Source organism: Prinia subflava, chromosome Z, assembly GCF_021018805.1.
Source record: "Prinia subflava isolate CZ2003 ecotype Zambia chromosome Z, Cam_Psub_1.2, whole genome shotgun sequence".
NCBI lineage: Eukaryota > Metazoa > Chordata > Aves > Passeriformes > Cisticolidae > Prinia > Prinia subflava.
In genome coordinates this window covers 96,153,934-96,170,379 of record NC_086283.1, presented here as the reverse complement: position 1 = coordinate 96,170,379, position 16,446 = coordinate 96,153,934, and the positions used below count along the sequence as shown (strand labels likewise).

The following is a 16,446-nucleotide window of genomic DNA, read 5'->3' as shown; positions in this document are numbered from 1 at the left end:
TCAACCTAACTTCAGTGGACTTAATGCAAAATTGCCCTGAAGTTTTTATATGGCTAGAGTCTGCTAAATATTTGAACTACAAATAAATATCCAACTTCTGAGGTATTTTTGCTGCTATCTCTTGATTTCTATCTCTCTGCAGTTTCCCAAGTTTTTGCATGGTATTCAGAATTGAAACTCACATGCAGCAGAGGTATTTTCAGGCTTGCATCAAACAATAGTGAACACAGCAAACATCTTGTGCAGTGTTCTGTTACATTAGTTATAGAGATATTTCTTAAACATTCAATCAGCATACTGAGGTAGAAAAGTGTACTTTTACTCTTTTCGATTTCTGTAGTACAGAGGGTGGGAAATGTACCATATCCAATACTTGAATTAATTGGTAAATAATAGGGACATTTTTTAAAGCTGTACCAAGAGAAAGAAAACATTCTATTTAAGTTTTAAGCTTGATGTGTATATTTTCCAGTTTTGATATGCAGTATTTTCCTACTTATTACTACTTTAACACAGAAAGATATCTGCATGTCCAAGACTGCAGAGGCACTGATCCTTTTAGATAACGGAGTTACCATTACAGAGTTCATATACTTCCCAATGTCCTTCCTGTCAACGCTGTCAAAGCTCCAATGAAACAGCTCCTGCAACGTGTTTACTGACTACTAAAAATATCTCCTTCCTCTTTCACTCTCCCCCTCTGCAAGGGATCACTATGCAAAAGGGAAAGAAGAGCTATAAAATTATTCAGGAAAACAACAATTGAATTGTTTGCCCTGCAGCCACCTTTTAGCAGATGACAAAAATCAGAGCATGTACTCTTTCAAATGTCTCTACAGTCCCTCCTTCCCTCCCTAGTACCAAGCACCCATCCTCCTCCCAGTCATAAATCCAACTGAATGAGCCCAGTTCCACAAAAGTGCTGGAGTTTGCCATGATGCCATCACTTCTTATGTGTTCTAAACTCTGAAGTTCTTGATTTGATTCCCTTTTCTCTAGGGAACCAGTATGTGAAGACTACTGTGCTCGTGTGTCAGCACTTGCACTAACTGTATTACTCAGAATAATACACTAGAGCTTATGAACACAGTGAAAAGCCAACAGAAGAAAAGTAAGGCCTGAATAGGAAATTATTCTTAAGTGTGGGATAATGAAATTGCAGCCCTCAACAGGCATTATAGAATCGCTCAGAGTAACCTTTCTGTAACTGCCTACAGTATAAAATGTTAGGTTTCAACTGTAAAAAGAACTCTGTACAGGAAAATGAGCAACATCAATACCTCACACAGTTTAAGAGAAAGCTTTAACTCTGATGAACTGAAAGACAAAAGCATCTTGTTTCTGAGTGAATAGCTCATATTTATGTCCAAACCATGTAATAAGTCACTCTACGTGACAGTGTCAGATTTAAATTCCGAGTCCAAAATATTAATCAATGTGTCAAAAGAGAAGCAGAATAATTTTTTTGCCTATAACATCAAGTAACCAGAAGCCTGGATGAAGCACTTCAATGTTTCTAAAGTCAAGCGTATATTATTGACAAATGTATAATATCGAAATACATACTTCCACTGTCTCTTTGGAGTTTAACAGAAATTTAGAGATAGTAAACTCATAAAACTCCCTGCCTGATTTTTTTCCATTTCAATGGAGCAAGCAGTTTCCCATTAACAGCAAAAGCCAGCCTAGTGTTTGGGCAAAATGCCTACTGGGAAAACAACATGAGACTTGTTCATTGTGTATGTTCTGATTTCCACTGACTTCTCTTGGTAGGACACCAGATGTAGCTTTCTGGTAGCAATAAAACAATTTGTGCAGCACTCTGCAAACTGCCCACCATCCTTACTCCATCAACAAGCAGGAGCCTATTACAGTAAAAAGCAGTGAAGATACACTGATTCAATGAAAAGACTCCCCAGAAAAAAGGTTCAGTCTACTCAGCTCAGGAATCCCTGCTGTAGTTTTAAAGCTGTTGCATTCTCCAAGAGAAGGAATTGCCTTTGTCTTCACTACTGCTTAAAACAAAGCAAATAGCTAACTGGGTCAAAAATCTTGAGCAGGGAGAATACAAGAGCGATAGGGCATAAAATCCTCAAGGAATTTCTCTTTTCAAACCAAAATAAAAGTATTCATAATTAGTTTTAGCCATAACTAATGTAAATATCAATATAGTAACTGACTCTCTGATTATGCCTAGATTAACTCAGTTCATGTTTTGAGATACCTTTTATAAACTCTTCTTGTACATCACAGCTAACTGTAATAAAACTCCAGAACGAGGTTGTGAATCTACCATCTTCCTTCAATGCATCTCACAAGAGAAAACCACACAATAGGAAATAAGTAAAAATAGTTTGCTGTTTCAACCTTGATTTTTGGTGTAATGAATGTTCTATAAAAGTTACTCACAATGCACCACCAGAAGTTTTGTGGATACAATAGGAAATAGTACAAAAAGTGTATCATTCATTTACATAACCATATTTATTCATTTTCTTGGGAAAGCTGAAATAAAGGAAAAGGAATTTAAAAAAAGCACCCAATTTTATTTTAAAGCAAGTCCCTTTGACTTGTTTGCAGTATACGTTAAAAGTATTTTTGAGACTTCTTGACACTCTTGCTGACTGATGAGAGGATTCACAGTAACTGAGAAATTGCCTCTTAATTTTTACTACATATGTATGTAAGGAACAATACAGTACAAAGCACAGACAAGAAGTGTGATGCTTGAATCAGGCAATAAGACTCACTTGAGAGGGTGTACTTGTAAGCTCCATCTTTTCATGGGATTTTTCCTTTGCTATTCGTGCAGCTTCTTTGAACTCCTGAAATTTTTCAGCAAACTGAAGGTACATATGTTTAAAGAATAAAAAAAGAAAAGAGATAAAGAGTAGGTGTGAAATAATACATTACATGCAGAACAAAATGCTGTACTTTTCATTGCATGAAGTCAAATTCTGTCAGTAATTTTTTAAATTTTTCTCCTTATTAGATACTCATTTAAATGAGTTACACAGTGACATATCTTTCAGGCATAATACACACTCTTTATATGTCAGGAAAATGACAATGCAATGAAGCATGATCTGTTGCTGCTAGTTTAAGAAACTCACCACAGAGATGGCTAATAATAGGGAAAAACTGCCTTGCATAGCTGTTTTCACGTTCAGGTTTTACCCTTCTCAAACAACAAGTAATCTGCTTCTGAAGCCTAATGCAGTAACCATGAGCCTGGAAAGCTTTCAATGTACTTTGTTCTTCATGACTGAAACAATACTGATTTCTTCCCAAATTTTAACTGCATTTATAATTTAAATAGCTAATTAGAAAAGCAACAGTGGAAATACTGTGTTTATCTCTAGAAGGTTCACTGACATCAATCACGTAAAGAACAAATTCATTGAACGAGAACTGCCTATACTGAACACTAAATAATGCAATTGCACTTGGAACTGCCATATGAGGCTTTATTTCTGTGATACAGGTACCTCTTCCAGAAAACAGGTAAAGTAGCAATTTATAAATATATACCCCCTTAAACCTGAAAGATTAAATCCATTTGTTAAGAATAGGGCCTGATTTCTCTGGCTAGAAAAAAATTTGGCTTCACAGTTCTCATCTTTCCACTACACTAATTGCTTGAGTAGCCACACATTTGTTTTTGTGTCCTACTGCTTTTATTCAGAACATTATCTTAATATGATCAGCTTAAGAGTGAAATGATTTTGCAAAAATATCAGAAGCTTCTCCAGCACTTTCTAAATCTCTTTGGCAGCAGCATATGAAGAAATTGTTTTGCACTCAATGTATATACAAGGTACAAAGGCTACCTTTTGTGTGGCACAATCTCACCAATTATTTTCAATCAGAACTTCACCCAAGACCTGAAAAACCTTACTGTCTTTAAACCTTTTTCCAGTAGGCTACTAGTATCTGAGGGAATGTAATTTCTCTCCACTTGTATCCTGTATTTCATTTGTTATGTTATTTGAAAATTATTTTTCCTGAGAGTTTAATCCAGCATCAAAAATTGTCTCAGAACAGATGATGAAATTGGCAACAGATCACCAGAACCAGATAATACTTTTTTAAGACTTGTGTCCAAAGCTCAAAATCCCATGGGCAACCTATTATTTAAATCAGCTTTAAGACCAGAGAATTGCTAAATAGCAAATATGACACTGAGGTTTGGAATAAATGGCTGAAGACAAAGGCAGTAAATAAGACAGCCATAGAAATGTTTTTTAAAATATTATAGATTAATAGACATCATTCTCAAAAAGAGCCAAAAAGCCCAATTTGGTTGAGATTTTCACAAATTTTCTAGAATTCTCTGACACAATCAGGTGATGGAATATCTATCTCTTGATAAAATTCCTGAATAACAAAGATGAGGTCTCATGGTATGAAAGGAGAAGTTTTCAAGACGATCACATTTTTGAGGAAAAGATGAAAAATTGTGCATCAAGACTACATAAGGCTGCTGCCAGTATCCATGGTGGCACTTTCCATTTAGCATATTTAAGTTTTAAGGAATAAATCAGATCAGCTGACTCAGGAGGGTAAGAGAGCAAACTCTAAAAGGAGAACTTCTTCTCATACATCAGAATACTATCAAAAATATAGACATATTCTGAATGAGAAAGTAGTCTCAATTTTTCCTGAAAGTGAGAGGACATTTTTTTCCTTCTACTGCAGCAGCAAGAGGAACTCTGCTAACAAATCGTGGTCCTGTGAGTACCCTCCAACACAGGTATCTTTCAAGTGTCACCGGAAGGAGCAATCTTGAGATGAATTTGTGGTATAACATTGAAAAAGGCCTGGCGAACAGCAGTAATTAATTTTTAATTAATTTTCATTAATTTTCATTTATACTGTTTGTATGTGAAGTTGATTAGAGTTACTTTTCCATCAGACAGTCTCACTCCACTAATTCCTATTCACAATAATTGTACAGAAAAGAGATTGCCATTGTTGCACTCTAGCCTAGCATTTAGTTCAGAAGGACAGGGCATGTGGACAAAAAATAAATAGTACAAAATCAAACATGTACTATAAGATATGCAGAAAATAACGTGAGAATAGGCAGTTTACTTTATCTGCTGTGGTTATTTGCATCATTAAACTGTGGAAATTGATCACAGGGTAGACCAACTTTTTTTTGTGGTTGCAGGCTGCCTTTTGCTCCCTGGAACTTAAAACACAATCCTAAAGTGCTAGCTGTATCAAAGGGCTCTGGTAAACCTGGCTGTGATGCACAGAAGCGAGAGTAAGTAATCTTAGGAAGAGACAAAACAAGAAATTTCTCTAAAGTTACAGGGCAGATCTAATTCTGCTCTTCTGATTCCCAGTCAAACATACCTACCAGCTCCAGTGGCTGAACAGCTTCTAATTTAAAGAAAAGTTTTCTTTCCCCATCAATACGTTTATCATTTTTTGAATGACACAAAAAGTTTAATCTTTAGGAATTTTAGTAGCAATAACTGGAAATTGCATCTCACACAAATATCAGTTTAATAATTAAGATATAATACAAGAGCAACAGTATGCTGAAAAGGGCCCATAGATTCACCATAACCTTCAGAAAAGGTCTGTGACTCTATTTTTCTTAATAAATTTGCTTATTCTCCATAAAATAGCTGAGTAACTGCTCAGCAAAAAAGAAATTAAGAAAAAATGTCTACTGTAGCCCTTCAGATTAATTTTTCAACAGCAATATAAAGTTTTATGTCAAAGGCATATTTAAAATCCTAGACATCTGCTTGAGGCAGTGAAAAGAATGGGATTGAAAGAATTGTAATTAAAAAGGTGACAGAGGGAGGGCAAGCAAAGAGTTGAGGATAAAGCAGATTAAGAAAAAATCAATGTATTTTCACTGGCAAGGATAACCTAGAGCTTGAAATCAGGCAAACAAAGTGTGCATGATTACAGCAGGATTCTTTGCCTTTAAAGAATCTATCTGCAAATAAGAAAAACAAGCTAGTCTAGGAGAGTAGTAAACTAGATTGACATTCATGCTAAAACCATTGAAATACTAAGAGAAGTTGTTACCATGTTGGGAAGAAAGTGCTTCTAGGACATACACACCAAATTAACTGATGAAGTTTCTAAGTTCACTGAAGCAATGATAGATGCACAAATATATATGTAATACCAGAATACTCAGAATGTCCTGTGTTTGGGTTGCTTTGTGGAAAGGAGAACCAAGTGATTACAAAAGGAAGAAATCTTACAAGTTTGATGCTTGCCCAAATAAAGTAGCTGTACTGGGTTTCATTTTAATGGATTTTTGGCAGGCCGTGCTTATCCTTGGATAGTGACAAGTATTTTCTCAAAAGGGCTGCTATGATTACTCTTCCTTCAACAGCTAGCCACCATTATTCCTTCCTGAAACATGAATTTCTCTATTGCACTTGGATATCCAAATCTTTTCTTTATTTCAAATATGAAAAATTTCTGCATAATATAAACACAAGTTCTTAAACTGAACTGAAATTCCATAAAAATCACAATTGCACAGGTTCCTGGACTCATCTACCAGAGCAGTAGCGAAAACAACAATGTAGAAAGGATGCTCAGAGGATCTATGCCATCAGTTTGAGAAACAGGGATTGCTGCTTTTCTTGGAATGAGGCCTGTTTACGTTCTGCAGAAGTAGACTAGAAAAGAAACTCATGTATGGCACATACTGCTTTAGCAAACATTTCAAGTTTTGTATTTCAGGAGAAAATATATTTTTCTTTTACAATGAATATATTTCCCATTAGCTTTACTTTAAGGCTGCAGACTTTGAAATAACAGTAATTTGATGTACTACATAGCAGAAAAATGAAAGTGAATGCAGCCTAAAAGACAAAAATGCACCTGAAGACTACCAGCAGCTTTTTTTCTAGGAGAACTGAATACACAAGAAACAGCAAATTTTTTACTTCTTTAACTTCTATAATGAAAAACTGTAGTGGAAAAACAATTTCTAAAAAAGAAAAACCTAACAAATCAGTAATTAGAAAGCATTAACATAAAGTGTAATAGGCTTTACTCTCCCTCCTTTTCTTCATCAATTAAAAGAAAATTTGCAGGTATCATACTTTTGTACTTTTACATTGTAAGGATTGAACAACGTAAGAACATTTTTCTGTAAATTATTTTTAAATAACAACAAGTAGTGAGTCAAGATACAGTGAGCAGGAATGAAATACACTTAAGTAGCTTCACTAGCTGAAGAGTCACCACTGGTCATACTTACTTTTGAAAGGTGATGTTCAGATGAAAATCCCAAGCCATAGACTGTATTCGCCCTGCTGTCTGCCCACTGGCCAAACTTCTGGGATGTTTTAGTAAATGTCATGTTGGGGGTGATGGTGCTGTTTATTATTGCCTGAAAAAGGTAATAATTGTTAAAAATGGACATCATGGTTTTGTTTTAAAGGCAACTCATAACTGAAAATGCCAGTATTGTAGGCAACTATCTGAATACACCAAATGAGACACACACTGGGAACTAGGAAACAGTTTTCTAATTCAATCCCAGCTAAAATTGCAAAGGCATATTTTTGCATAAATTGTGCAAAAGGAGGAAAAGCTGAGGAGGGGAGTAGGTATCAATTCACAATTGGAAGTAGTCCTTTGAAGTTTCTACATATAAGGGACTACCAAAGTCCTTTTTTGTCACACACTTTTTTTGTCCCCTAAGGCACTGCCTCTCAAGTTGCCTGACAACTCCACTGTTGTTCTTCCGCCACCCCTGTTGCATATGAGATTCTCACAGAAAAACACTTAATAAAACAAAGGAGAAAATTTCCTTTGTAAATTTCTGTTCTCAAAGAGTCTGTTTCCTTTACACACATGCAGGCAAGGCTAACAACGGGCAGGGTCATACACCAACTACAGAAGTGGAGCTACTCTTGTTATAATTTTTCTTCTGTAGTTCTTGTTCTTGCCTTTACAGGATGCAAGAATATCATCCTCCAGCATTTAACTTCTGCTAATACAAACACAAAATGCAATTACTAGGTAATACGCTGGTTCTGCTAAAAGCAACTGAAGTTTCTTGAATCACTGTGGATTTCAACAGTATTTCCATCACATTAAAGAGTACCTATGTGAAGCGCAAACTGTACAGATGTGAAGAACATAACACCATTTTCTTAGGATGGTGACTGAGAAACTTTAACATCACAGAGACCAAGTACCGTTCTCCTAAGGCCAAGATCCTCTAGAAGTAAAAATCAGTCTATACTACTTGAGTGATATGGACTTCTGGATGGATATTGAAATAAGAGTTATTAAAAGGAGTTTACTTTGCACTCTTTGCTTTTGCTGAGAGATTTGGGTACCACTGCAGCACAGCTACTACCAAATTAAAATTCTCTATGAATTCTATAGGGCAAGACTGAAAAAATTAAAGTTGAGGGGCCAGCTAAGCTCACAAGCAGCACTCATGTTCATTTGGTGATTCTCAGATGAAGTGGTGGTGGGGGGAGTATTGCAAGGAAGTCCAAAAGAATACATTGTATTGCAACATGTAGAATACAGGCAAAGATACTGCAGCACAGATGAATTGAACAAAACTCTTTCTTGGTGACTTTGGCAGCTTCTCCACACTCACATTAATGAAGATGTGCAAATCTGAACATAGCCAATTCTTTCTGATAATCTTTGTCTCTAAATACAAATTTTGCCTACCACTGTGAACAACTTTTTGAAAATTCTAGAATGCCTGAAATCTTACATTTGAGCCAAGAAGCTTCATCAGATCAAAGACAGGATTTGCTGTGTGACTAGAAAATGGAGAACTATCTCCAGCACTGCCTGAAAGACATCCCTCACATTTTCATACAGAAGCTGCTCCGTGAAGTCACTGGTACATGAAACATTACTCTCCTTTGTTTAGGCAAAAGGTTCGGAGCTCAAATAAAGACATCAGACCTCTGCATGCACAATCACTTCCAACTGAACACCTAGAAAACAGCTGTATATAGCACACAGGACAAAAGAGAGAATGTGGGACAGGACTTCTCAGAACAGAGGTGCTCTGGAACTTGAGAGTTTGAAATTAAATATCCTGGAGACCGTGTAGAACAGATTCTTCCTCCCAACTCAAGCTCTTAGCTATGTTGTCCAGTCTGCTTAAGCCCAGGCACATCCTTTGCTTGATTAATTGAAACTTGCATCACATATTTGAGAGCATGAGTATTATGTCATGGAGATAACTTCGTCAATTCTGAAGAAGACTCCAATGCCAGAGAGCTAAGACCTCCAAGCAAAACACAGGTTTAAAGCTTTCACAGCTGCCATTTCCTGCAATGACAGCAGCATAGCTGGTTGTGGCTTAACCCAGCCAAATACCTGGGAGAAATGCTTCTGCTGACCACATAACAGGCTGCAGCATGAAGAACCTTAACGGGGTGCCTGGTCCAGAATGGGATAGCTTTCTGACAGCAGTCTGCATTTAGGCTGGGTTACGATGACTATCAAGCTGCTTTCTTGCAAGAGACAAATGCAGAATCAAAAATTTTTAAAAAATCATTGTGTTGAGAGAGAGTTGGCTGTGATGCTTCCCTTTATTTTCCAAGAGAGAAAAATAAAGAGGCTTCAATTCAGTAGGCAGCATTAATCCAAAGACTGGGGAAATTACATTCAAATCCCAGTGATTTAAAAAAACAAACTAACAAACAAAAAAAACACCCTTTCACTGAATTTACCAATTTTACAAGGAAACCAAGGTATTCCATTTTCCCTAAATTAAAAGCCTTGGTATGCTAGGTCTCTCACATGCAAAACGATGCTTTTAAAAGTGTAATGCTAGAGCATCCTACAAATACAGTCCAGTGTCAGCTACCTCTAGAAAGAACTAGATACCAAACCTTTGTATATTTAGCTTAAAAAAGCCATTTATCTTTTAAATCAGAATTTACAATTAGGCCTGTCTGGTCCACTCAAATGGGTACTGCTTTAACTGTTCTTCTCTAATCCAGATCTCAGTGCAAAGTTATCAGTATAACAAGTGTCAAATATTTCATCAACTTTTAAGAATGTTGTTTCCATAAATGAACAAGAAGATCTTAAAAACAGAACAGAGTCAATCTGACAGGAAGACATTTTGCTTTTGAAGAAAACTGATTTAGTTATCTTCAGGCCTTTTTGGAATTATAAAACAGCTTTCATGTTTCCCTTTCATATTACTTTAGCAATGAAAAAATAGGGCATGTGTCTGAGCTGTTCATTTTACCGACTGCAAACCCAACAGCTGCAAGATATATAGCAGTGGTCAAATATGATTTTATCTTCTGCTTCTGCTAAAACTAATGGAAATAATAATTTAGGACACAGAATTTTTTAAGTTCTTCAAAGGAAAATCACTGAACACTTGTATGTACAGGTCTTATTAAAATGTTTATTGAGCCATTAAAAGTCACTTTAAAGTGAGACAGTGATTAAAATAACAAGATCATCTGCAATAAAAATGATGGGAGACTTCACTGAGTAATAATACATGCAAGGTTCATGGAACCTGCAGACTGGGAAACCACTCTTTTCCAGAGGCTTGTCTTGCTCTAGATGAACATAAAATTTCAAGTTTGTTTTCCTACCTTGTATCTGTGAAAAAACATTATCACAGTGTTAACTAACATAGCAAGAACCACTCTATACTTGATCTCCTTCCTTTTCTCAGACACGGTGAGAGACAAAATGGAAAAGACAGTGGGACTCAGAATAATCCTACAGTCTGCCTGTACTGTTACTGGAGAAATAATGGAAGCTTTGTTCCATCACCCAGGAGAAAGAAGAAGTAAAACACATTTTTCCAAGGACCTCTGAAATGAGTATATAATTAATGAGAATGAAAAGCCATAGCAACAACTGCTCAATGTTGTCCTGCCATACTACATAAGAAATCTTGTTTTTCAGGCTTTCTCTTAATTCTGGTACTGCTAGGAGAAAAAAGTCTTAACTTTTTTCAAGAGGTCAGAGAAACCAGATTCAAATTCTATCAGATTATTTGCATCAAGATTTCTCTGCCATGGGCAAATATTAAGCATGACTATAAAATACATAGACTGTACACTGAACACCTTATGGTCCTAGAACACTTTTTGTAGTCAAGATAGAGAGACATGCATCACATCTGGTGCAAGGTATTTCAAGAGGAGACTGTAGCTTCAGAAAACATTATGCACAATGCATTAAAAGTGAGAGTTGCATCTGCAGGATCTGTCTTGGCTAAATCGAGCTCAAATAAGGAAAAAATCCCTCTTTTTCAAAATTAACCAAAGACCCCATAAGCAAATCCAGGTTGGAAACTGCAATGCACAATAGGGGAGTGGAGATCATGTCTTTAAATGTGCTTTTGTTTTCAAGAAGAAAGATTTAATGACTCTGAGATAATCAGGATAGAAGTTAAAATTTATCCACAAATACTTCTGAAATGCACCAACCTAAATAGAGAGAAGGGTGTGGGACAGAAATAAGATTACCATTCAAATCTAAAGTATACCTCTCTCCAACATTCCTTACTGCAGCCTAGATGAATATATATGTGAGCTGCTTTTGCTCACACTGACTGCTCAGCACCTGAGAACTGAGCACATCATTCTCTCCACCATACAAACCCAAAGGATAAAACCCCACCAGCACCCAGGTATACAATAAAACCTGGCTGGTCTATTCCCTCTGAGGGAGGGGCATGACAGCTTCAAAACCAGTAGGGTTTGACAACTGCTTTTGGCAACTGGCAACATGTATTGTCAGCAGCATTACCAGCACTCAAAGCATTACTTTGCTATATGCTGTACAGCAAAGACTCTCTCTGGGTGCACTCAAACTTAAAAAAGCTTTATATTTACATTTAACTCTTTGCACATACCATACTGTATATAAACGGACATGCTAAAAAAAAAGATGGGATTTTAAGTAAAAATAAAAGAACTCTCTGGGAATTATGCTGGAAACCCACTTCAGTGTGTCCCTTCTGCTATTCACCTGTGTATGTTTCAGAGCAGTGTTGTGAATACCTGAAAGAATGGGACTCTCTTAACCATGACTGGGACTCCAGATCTTCATCTAAGACTTGGATGAAAACATTTTTAGGATTGCAGCACTCATAGAGTAAATACAAGTGATGAACTGCATTTTCAATATATTCTATCAATATACTGGATATAAAGGGAATGCTGGAGTAGACAAAAGAACAACTAAATAGGTGAACAACTACTTGATAGTTTAATTGAGCAGACAGCTACAGAATCAGGATGAAGGCAGAGGAACCCAGTGGATGTCAGAACAAGGATTTTGTATATTCTCCAGATCAGTTAAAGCACAATGTTTTATAACTGGTAGTCTTAATTTCATACATCATCTAGTTCCAATCCCAGCGTCTTTATCCATGAATCCTGACTCAAAAGGTATTTTAATTATTTGACAAACTAATTGGATCATTTGAAGGATGAGAAAAAAAAAAACAAAGTAAGACTTAAAACTGGGAAAAATCTGGCAGGCTTTGATACCAGTCTCAGCCACCTGAAGCACAGATTTTTGACTATGACATCAATTTCTAAATGTTTCTTTCTGGTACAAAATCTCCTTTTACATTTAAAAAAGCCATACTCTGGATACTTGAAAAAATGCAGGGTAATAATTTTCAGCTTTCAAGAAGTAGTCATAAAATCTCCATGCAAACCACCATGCTTTTAACAGAGTATTTTGTTTCCAATCATTGTGATCAGATGCATTTCCGAAAGCTTCAAATGAAAGTCTCTGGAAAGGATCACGGTCTGTATATCTTTAATAGCCTTAGTGTAGAGTTTTCTGCTACACTGTTTGTAAAGTTACTGTTATTGTAACTACGTGGGTAGAAACAGTCAAGGGTTTTCTGCACATCAAATTAATTTCTTAGACAACATGTTTTACAACAGCAGCAGCTCAGCATAATATCCTTTCTAGTTAAAACAGAGGAAAAAGCCAAACCAAACCAACCAACAAAAAAAACCACAAAAAATCCCCACTAAAATCAAAGTTACCGAGTCTAGATAAAAGCTTACCATTTATTAGGCAGGCTGTATTAGGAGGCAATCCTCGCATTCTCTACAGCAAAAATTGGAAGATTACATAACAAAGGATTTACTAAGTGATTATGGCCACTGAACAGATGTCCTTCATAATGCTGAAGCTAATTACATTGATAAATGACTGAGTACCGAAATGAAAACAAGTTATTGTAACCCTGTTTGTACTTTTTGTACAATTTTTTGTCTTTTTAGTCTTCTCATAGCATTAACCAAGGAACAGGTCATCACTTCAATTCAGCAATAAGTTATTGAAGTCAAAACAACCACATGGAAAGAGAATTTACGAATAAACACTTGAAACATATAATGAGGCAACGTCACCATTTAAAACTTCAGTAATCTGTAGGTCAGATAATGATATAAACATCTGAGAAGAAATACGAAGAACATCAGACTAGAAAATAGTAACAAAATGTTCCAGACAACTAGGTTTTCTGAAATAAAATTTACCTTTGAGCCATCCAAACTGATTATCCTATAGACATTTCTTGTGCTGTCATAGAAGTAGGACACAGTAACAGCATGCTTGCTGGTGGGAACCCAGTTCTTCTTAGTGTTTGGGTCAATCTGGAAGACATGAGCTCGGGTGCTGAAGATGGGTTGTTCCCTGAAGGACAGAGAGAAGAAGTCATGAATGTAATTTGTACATACTATCATTGCACACAGGCTATCTGCCAGTTATACCCATTTGGATGTGCACAAGTTACTCTGTATGATAAACCTTGCCTGATGACTTCTGTCTGTGTTGCTGTGTAGAGCAGGTTAGTTTGTTAATACATATATGCAAAACCTGCAAGTCTTCTAAGGCAAAAATCAGCATCCAGTTGTGGAGTCAGATACACACAGACACCTCTGTCACAGATTCAGCACCATCCCATCATCTCCCCACCTCTTCACTGTGCATCTATCCCCTTAAACTAAATGGCATTAATGCATGTGTAACTTTTCTCATTACACTGCAGACTGTGTGTAACTTGAAGTCCACTTCTCCAAAATCTTCTAATACTCTGATTATTCTCATCAATTTTAGGCCACAATCTGTATCTGAACTGGCTGATTAAATGCAATAACTCTAAAGCTAACATTAATTGAGGCCAGGAACATGTGTTGTGAATCCCTCATTTATTGGAGCTTTACACCTAAAGGCATTTATACCAACATTAAATAATGTGTAAAATACATTTTAAATTGTAAATTGCTTAGCAAATAAAGTTATATGAGGCAACCCCCCCTTATTATAATTTAGAATTTACAACTTTTTTCCCCCATGACCACTACCAGGACATACAGTATTGCACAGAAATCTAAAAACATTTTAATATTACTAAAATGATGATAAGATGGCCTTCTACAATAGAGTGACTATATCACTGGACAAGGGGACAGCTGTGGAAGTCACATAACTGCACTTTTGTAAAGCCTTTGACTTTACAGACCCCTACAACATACTTCTCTCTAGATTGCAAGAGATGGATTCAGTGGATGGACAGTTTGGTGGATAAGGAACTGGCTGGACTGTCACATCTAGAGGGCAGTGATTCAGGGACTCAGAGTCCCAATGGACATCAATTTTGGTATGTTCATCAATGACATAGAGAATGGGACCAATTGCACCCTCAGCAAGTCTGCACTTTTCCCCAAACTGAGTGGCACAGCTGACAGACCTGAGGAATAGCAGGCCATCCAGAGGGACATGGACAAGCTCGAGAAGTGGGCCCATGTGACTCTCATGAGGTTCAACAAGGCCATGTGCAAGGTGCTGCACCTGGGTCAGCACCTGGTATCAGCCCTGGTATCAGCCCAGGCTGGCATGCACAGATCACAGCAGCCCTGCCCAGAAGGACCTGGGGGTGCTGCTGGCTGAGAGGCTGCACATGACCCAGCCATGGGCACTGCCAGCCCAGAGAGCCAAATGTGTCCTGGGCTGCAGCCACAGCCCCGTGGGCAGCAGGGCAGGGAGGGGATTCTGCCCCTCTGCTCTGCTCTGCTCTGCTCAGAGCCCACCTGCAGGGCTGCACCAGCTCTGGGGTCCAGCACAGAAGGACAGGGACCTGCTGCAGTGAGTCCAGAGGAGGACACAAAGATGGTCAGAGGGATAGAACACCTCTCCTATGAGGAAAGGCAGAAAGCTAGAATTTTTCAGCCTGAAGAAGAGAAGCCTCTGGGGAGACCTTATAGCAGCCTCTCAGTATCTAAAGAGGGGCTACAAGAGAGGTGGTAGAGAGACCTTTTTATCAGGGTATGCAGTGACAGAACAAGGGGTGATGGGTTCACTGAAAGAGGACAGGTTTTGATAAGACATTAGGAAGAAATTTTTTGCCGTGAGGATGGTGAGACACTGGAACAGGTTGCCCAGAGAAGATGTGGCTGTTCCATCCCTGGAAGTGCTCAGGGCCAGGCTGCATTGGGCACTGAGCACCCTGGTCTAGTGAAAGGTGTCCCTGTCCATGTAGGAAGGTTGGAATTAGATTATCTTTAATGTCCCTTCCAATTCAAACTATTCTATGATAGTGTAGCTGTCAGTTTAAATTTAGCTACATTTTAGTGATATATTGATTACTGTCTTCTTTAAGGAATGCTGCCATCAAATTCCAAAGATACTAAGTATCAGGAATTTAGGTTGCATTTAACTTTTTAGGTATTTTGACCCTCATTTTCAGGGTATGGAAAAACATACCCTTTGACCTGCCCTCATTTTCTTTTCAGAGGTATGTTTTAAATACTTTTTTTTCCCCTCAAAATAAAAGAAAGTGAAAGAAACCCTGCAGAATTTGTGGGTACTTGTAACCAAATTGGTTTCGTTTGGCCTCACTACAAAGGGGTGCATGTGAACTCCCTGAAATATCTCTATTGCCTGGCAGAGAGAGAAGCTTTCAGTAGAATTGTATTACTCAGCTGGGAGTCAAGATTCCTTGAAGTTCACCAGATGACAGATGTGGTGTTCTCCTATGCTGGGTGTTGGATGAAGTGACAGAGGTATGCAGAACAGATCAGATACGACAGAACAGTTTCAGTGGAAGACAAAGAAGAAGGAAGGGAGGCCAAGGGGATCAATCTACACGCTAGTTCTCCACAGAAATGTACCCTCAGCACCAATTCATCTTTCCTTGTAAATCACCAAGCTATAGGAGGCTGCATAGTTGCTTTCCTGATCCAAATCTCTTGCACACAAATGCAAAGGTGACTGGCTTTTATAACCTTTTGTTTAACAGAACAAACTAATTGTTTTTGCTCTTTTGAATATCTACAATTATTTCTTCAATCATACAGTAATTGTCTTCCATATTAGATCTATTTTATAATTTACCTCCCAGTTAAGCATATGCCAGTATCAAGGGATGGATATTAACATAATGCATCAGCTCTTTAACCTTGAAAA

The 16,446-nt window shown here is 37.4% G+C and overlaps 1 protein-coding gene across 2 annotated transcripts in view; it reads right to left on the bottom strand.

Annotated features, from left to right (window-relative positions):
- HOMER1 (homer scaffold protein 1) overlaps nucleotides 1-16,446 on the bottom strand; it is a 94,911-nt gene that overhangs the window by 57,272 nt on the left and 21,193 nt on the right. For both annotated transcript variants that reach the window (XM_063422921.1, XM_063422920.1), the window contains exons 2-4: nucleotides 13,518-13,674; nucleotides 7,247-7,378; nucleotides 2,751-2,843 (exon numbers count right to left, since the gene is read on the bottom strand). In XM_063422921.1, the coding sequence (XP_063278991.1) occupies nucleotides 2,751-2,843; nucleotides 7,247-7,348 (195 nt within the window). In that variant the 5' untranslated portion in view covers nucleotides 7,349-7,378; nucleotides 13,518-13,674. The remainder of the gene's footprint in view (nucleotides 1-2,750; nucleotides 2,844-7,246; nucleotides 7,379-13,517; nucleotides 13,675-16,446) is intronic.